The 6672-nt window shown below is 27.8% G+C and overlaps 3 protein-coding genes across 3 annotated transcripts; 2 read left to right on the top strand and 1 right to left on the bottom strand.

Moving 5' to 3' along the window:
* Window positions 1-612: 612 nt before the first annotated feature.
* EIN_095330 (hypothetical protein) lies at window positions 613-1344 on the top strand (the record flags this gene model as incomplete). The annotated part of the gene is made up of 1 exon (XM_004254009.1): window positions 613-1344. The coding sequence occupies one exon, from the start codon at window positions 613-615 to the stop codon at window positions 1342-1344; it is 732 nt and encodes a 243-aa protein (XP_004254057.1).
* Window positions 1345-2622: 1278 nt separating this feature from the next.
* Window positions 2623-3800, top strand: EIN_095320 (hypothetical protein; the record flags this gene model as incomplete). The annotated part of the gene is made up of 3 exons (XM_004254008.1): window positions 2623-3200; window positions 3286-3414; window positions 3485-3800. The coding sequence occupies 3 exons, from the start codon at window positions 2623-2625 to the stop codon at window positions 3798-3800; spliced, it is 1023 nt and encodes a 340-aa protein (XP_004254056.1).
* Window positions 3801-5939: 2139 nt separating this feature from the next.
* Window positions 5940-6413, bottom strand: EIN_095310 (transcription factor MYB75, putative; the record flags this gene model as incomplete). Its single annotated transcript, XM_004254007.1, has 1 exon — window positions 5940-6413. One exon carries the CDS (start codon window positions 6411-6413, stop codon window positions 5940-5942), a length of 474 nt encoding a protein of 157 aa, XP_004254055.1.
* Window positions 6414-6672: the final 259 nt, after the last annotated feature.

The raw sequence follows: 6672 nt of genomic DNA, 5'->3' as shown, positions 1-6672 counted from the left end.
GTCTCGGGTGGTAATGAACTATTCTAGTACTATAAACAAATGATCTGAAATAGAAAATGTTATTTGGAAATGCCGAATATTTTTATTCGATTTTTGTGAAATGACCCTGCAAATAAATCGAATAGAAGCTATACTGTATAGTAAGTAATTATAAATTTACTATAAAATATTTTTTCAAGACTGGTTTTTCCAAACGCGACAGCTTTTTCGCATGACTGTAATGTGTAATTCACTAAGTTCATGTACTAAATTTTATAATACAATTATTATTACAGAAATACCTTATTATTTTTTTGATAAGTATTAATAATAAATAATAATAGTTTTAGTTATAATAATTTGTCAATCATTAATTTATAACTTGTTTTATTTTAGTAAAAACATTAGGACTGTGTAATGTTTTAAAATATTAATTTTTGTTTTTAATAATTGACTTTATCAATAACAATACTATTATTAACTATAAATTAATGACTCTTTGAGTTTTTAAAACAATCAAAATAGATGATAATTTATTGTATTATATATAAATATAATATAAAACTATAATATATAGTACATGTAAATGATATCATCTTTTTAATTTTTAATAACTTACTTCAGAGTTTTGCAATGAAAAAATTGGACCGTTTCCACATGATGATAGTTGCGCAGTACTTTTTGTTTACACAAGACTTTGTTCTCCTCCAAATGGTGTGTAAGAAGTATGAAGAGCTTCTCTTGATGTATCACTTCAACCCTATTTCAAATGCATCGATATTCCCAAACATCGAGACGCAGCATCTTTACTCCCTTGCAGACAAAAAGCTCCCTCATATTATGCACTTTATATACCATTACCCTATTACATATACTAATTACTTGAAACGCATTGAAACAATTAAAAAAGACCAAAATGAAGGAAAAAAAGTGCCTCAAGAGACATACCTCAAAATTGCTTTTTGTCGTGAGGATCCTTTCATACAAAAAGGTGATGTGTTGTATATACCAGAAGGCGTCACTCATATAGAAAGTGTTAATATACAAATGCGTACAACTAAAATCGTTTTCCCAACAACTGCAAAAGTCATTTGTCAACGCGCCTTCATGTATAACTATTCAAATTACGTTTTTAATGAGGGTTTGCTTTTTATTGAAAAAGAAGCGTTTTTGGGAAATAGTTTATATAACATCACATTGCCCAAAACATTAATTAATGTTGGGTCTTGTGCGTTTAAAAATTGTGATAGTTTAACTAATATCACAATTCTTGGTAAAACACATTTCACTTCTTGTTGTTTTCAGGGGTGTAAGCATTTAAAACAAGGTGACGTTGATAAAATCCCAAGACATGCTATGAACTGATTGGTGTTTTTCTTTTTGGTATATATAACATTTTAATAACAATTTTAATAACAATTTAAATAACAATTTTAATAACAATTTTAATAACAATTTTAATAACAATTTTAATAACAATTTTAATAACAATTGTTATAATTTGTTAAAATAAAAAAAACTAAAAATAATATGGCAATTTTTATATCATAAATAATACAAAAATCAATCAATGATTTTGAAAGGCATATTTCATTGAAATACTTCGGGAATTGTTAATGACAAAACAAACAAAAACAGATTTGTGAAAGTGAAAATTTCTTTTTCTTGGGATTTTTTTTTCTAAAATTTTTTGTTTAGTGATTAAATTAGACCCGAATTATTAAGTAACTTTTTCAAGGTGATTTCTTTTGAAAACCATCATGGAAAAGTTGTCAATCAAATGACAACTATTGTAAATTAAAAAATTAGTTCATTTTAAGATACTTTGATAACTAATATTTAAATAAAATATACTAAACCATAATAATAATTGACAGTTTTTTAACTTGAGATGCGTTTTGTAAAGAATTGCCCAACACTTCCAAATAGGTTGCATGAAGACCTGACATTTTAAAACTGTTTTTCTGACAAAAAAAACAATATTTACAATAAATCAAATCGATAATTTAAAATAATTAAAAAAATACAACGAAAAGACCTAAATGCCGAGAACTTTTTTTTTAATTCAAAACGAAATGATTTTTTCATCAATTTTTTTTTGTCCAGAGACCTTTTGTAAAAAAGAGCAAATAATTTGCTTATTTTTCGGGGTACTTTCTTTAATTATTGGGCGTCATAATTATCCCGTTCGAAAAACGTCTAAATGTTGTTTTAAACAAAACAAATAATCCACGAAATTTTTTTATACAATCGGGAATCAATACCATAAAATAACAAAAAACACAATCTTTCATTTTTTTGATTTTTGCCGAACTTCTTTAGAGCAACGATTTGCATTTTTAGAAACTCTATAAAAATGGGTATTTTTCATAGTCACAACATACTTTTCAAAAGTCCATCAATTCGGGCCTTTTCCTTCATTTTTTGGTTCTCAAACCTTCCCAAATTTGCTCTTCTAAAAGTTTCAACAACAAAAGAACTATAGGCAAAATCATATAATTAGTAAAGAGGAATTTGGGTGGGGAATTGGGAGAGTTCATATCATATTTCTGAGAAATATCAAGCAAAACGACCAAAGTGTTTTCATTTCTCATATTGGTATAAATTGACACACAACTCAAAAAATTAAACAGTCCTTTACTCATGTCCGTCAAATTAAGTGAATTGTTCACCACTGCAATTCGGCCAACGTCATGTCCTGAATTACAAGACATGCAAACGATCGCTTCTGTCATCGAAAAGATACCAAACGCGTCGGTAAGTTTTCGACATCAAATCGAGCAAAAGATGAAATTATACATCCAGTCGAAAATGACTGTCCATGAGATGATGAATACATTACTCTTAGCGAATTATGTGGTTCAGAACTCGCCTACATTCAGAACACAAGTCTGTGAGTTGTCGTTTCTTACACTTCTCCAACAAGTTGGGAAGATGAGGAAAGTGCATACGGAGACCGACGAAGTCGAAGATAAAGTTCGAGAATTGATAGCCGTCTGGGGGTGCTTCTACCCAAATGAATTGTCCGAATACGCCGTGTTGTATCAGAAATATTTAGAACTTGGTGTTATTAATCCATTGAGTAAACCAACCATCTTGCTACCCAATGAAATCACACGACTTGTCCCTCATGTGGAACACAACCTAAGAAATGTGGCAAGAGCTCTTCAAGATAAATTAGATATGCAGAATGTACTTAGACATGCCGTCAAGATCCAAGTGTTTGTTTTCAAGTTATAGTTATTTATTAATAATAATATACTATTATTAATAGTAATAATAATTAAATAATATATTTATAATAAGGAAATATGAGAAACAAGTCGAGAAGTGCTTTGGTGATATTAAGTCGTATGATGCTCAGAAACTCTACGAGTTAGAGCAACTGAATGTCCGCTTAAGAAATTCAATTGCCGAATTGAAGGGAGAAGTTATGTTTGTTTTCCTTGCTCTTTATTTTATTGAGTTTATACCCGTTGCAGAATGAAATGGACTAATAACAAAGTAAAAGTGGAGAAACTGAGGTTGTCTGTGAATCGACATCAATGAAAGAACCATGTCTAGAATGTCCCACTCAAACAATATCATTATTGAACAAACGATCTATTGTAGGGAGTCGCGCAGTGTTACACTTTCGAGGTGATTCTTTGAAGACGACCAAATTTGTTAGCCGAGAAATGAAGGTCGACAACAGAGAGGACAGTAAGAGAAATGTAATTTCACCAATCAAAATGTCTCGCAATGTTTCTTCTGAAGTGTTTGTATTTGATGAGGAGATGGATGTGACTGATGGAAAAAGAGGAGTTTCAAGCTTTTTTTGAGCAATAGTTGTATATTTACTCCACTTGAACTAATTGTGTTACTCGTAATCTATTAGTTTTATTTATTAGATAAAATAACATATAATTATTTTAATAGTATTATAATTTTATTATATTTAACTCTAATTTATTAATTGATTTATTATTTAAAAAATATAATTTATATTATAATATATTATACTATATTTTAGTTTTAAGAATATAGTTCATATTATCATTTAAAATATTATTAATATAACTTGCCATATAGATTTATTGTATTATCTTTAATTCTTTCTTTTTAATTTACAATTTATAACAACGTATATATTTTTATAATAAAAATCGTTTTGTATTTTTTGTTGCTTTTTTATTAATTTCAATCAATTCAATTATAGTGTTTTGTGATATTTGTTGTTTTATTCAATGTCATCATTAAGTAATCACAAGTTTAAAAATTCAAATGAATGTGATTGTTGTTGTGAGTATTATATAAAATTTAGTAAAATTGATGTTGAAACTGTTCTTGAATATAATATGATTTAATTATAAAATAAAATGTTAATATAAGTTTGAGTTAGTTGAACTTGTTGAGATTGCATGAATATACAGTCATTATTCGATATAAGGGAATACCGGGTACCAATGTTATTCGATATAAGGGAAAAAATGAGGAATTGTATAATTAACAAAAAAATCCCTCGGTTTGTTTTTTGTCACAAAAATTATTATTTTTGATTATTATTTTTTTCTAACCAAAATAAACACTTTGCCTATATCTTAAAAACAATTGGCAATTATTTTTATCTTAAAGAAATAATAAATTGTATAATAAATCAAAAAACAAAGACAAATATATTAACACAATTAACATAATAAATAAAACTTTTGTAAATAACTTTGTTTCGACTTAAAAACTTCAAATAAATCTGTTAAATCATTAAGTTTTAACGCAATCCAAATGTGTTAAAACAAGAACATCATTGATGTTACGAGACAAAATAAAAATTATTGAATTAATTGATCCTTATCAAAATTCACAAAAAGTAATCAAAGTTGTCGGACAACAACTGAAAATAGTAATTTCTCCAAAGCAAGTTTATCATTTGCGTTCAATTCCTAAAGAAACATTGATAATTTTTTATCCTCGTATAAACGAATAAAAAAACCACAGAACCTGGAACTTGAGGAAGCAATGATTAATTGGTTTCATGAAGTTCGTTAAGCGGGAATACCAATTGATTATTATACGTTGTCAAGGAAAGTATACTTTTTGAAAGAATGCAAATACATTCATTGTATTATTTCAAAATAAAATTTTCTTGTTTATCTATTTTTATTATAATTATAATATTTTGTTTATTTTAATTAAAAATATAATAAAACATAGTTTTTATATTATTTTAATTGTCTTTTTAACTTAGTGACAAATTAATCCAATTATTACCATTTTTGGGTTTTTAAATTGAAATAACCAACAAAAAGCAAACACATAAATTTCTTTTTTTTATTTTTTTTCTATTATTCGATATAAGGGCTTCCTCTTATTTTTCTCCCTTATATCGAATAAATCCTTATATCGAATATTGACTGTATTATATTTACTGAAAACAAACAAATTTTGAATTAATAGCGATATGGTTTATTTATAGAGTTTAAAAGTAGTTTTAATGTTTTGTTATCAGTTTTCAAATATTGTATATTTGAATTAATCAATTAAAAATCAATGTAATGCTAAAATTTGTATTCGAATACAATATACTTAACTTTTAATAAGATTGTTAAGTTATATAATAATCGAATTATTAAAAAAGTAAAAGTAAGATAATCGCATCTTAACCATTTTATATATATATATAAAATAATAAAACGAGTTAGTGATACTGTTCTGTTGTGCTTTGTCTTGTCTTTTTCCATTTTTGAATTCCATTTTCAGAAGTAATTATTTGAGGAACGAAAAGCAATTAATTTGTTCATCAATTTGTATTTTTTTTTATAATAAAATAAATTAGAATGATAGTACACATTCAAAACATTACTTCACAATTCGAATCAAAGTTTTAAAACAAAAATAGGAATAAAAAATCCATATGACAATTTTGTTCATACAGCCAAATTGATTGATTTGTATTGGCAATGAAAGACTAATAAAAAATACAATTACAAAACGACAAAATCTCGAGGGGATGCTGGGACGAACGCGGAAGGTGTTCCAACGTTTGATGGTGATCTTCTTTTTTCCTTGAGTTTCGAAAGGTATGAGAAGAATCTGTTTTTGACTGTGTTTGCTGCTCTTCCAGGCAAAAACTTTGAGATTTCAGTCCATCGATTTCCAAGCTCTTCCTGTTTCTTCAAAATCAAAGAGTCTTCCTCTTTTGACCAAGCAGCTGTCTTCTGGACATTTTCATCCAAATGATTTAAATACCTCTCGCGACATTGTTTCCGTGTACGACCGGGAACAACTTGGGAAACGGCCTTCCAACAGTTTTTACCAAACTCTTCAACGCCTTTCTTTAATAAATAATCTTCCTTTTCGGACCATATCTTCGCTGGTTTACGAGTCTTCTTCGAACTGTTTGAAGAAGAGGAGCAACTCTCGTGATTGCATTGGGAATGAGAAGTAATGAGAGACATTTGATTGTGTTTTGTTTGATCCGTTTATATACCCAAGGGCTTTGTGGCTGTTGATTGAAGTTTATTTTTGCAACTGCCCTCATAGACTCATAAATTTCATATTTAATATAGAACGCTTCATAACTCGCCATTTTTAATAACAATTTCGGGAACTTGGCGAGCCAAAAAAAGCTTTTAAAATATTTATGGCTGTTTTGTTTGAAATGTCGGTTTGAAAAACAACAAGTTTAAAAAACTGGCGAACAGTCATCCTTAGGGC

Source organism: Entamoeba invadens (genome assembly GCF_000330505.1).
Source record: "Entamoeba invadens IP1 unplaced genomic scaffold scaff_1105074725199, whole genome shotgun sequence".
Lineage (NCBI taxonomy): Eukaryota > Evosea > Mastigamoebida > Endamoebidae > Entamoeba > Entamoeba invadens.
Note: the sequence above shows the minus strand (reverse complement) of the source record. Positions and strands in the feature narration are given on the sequence as shown.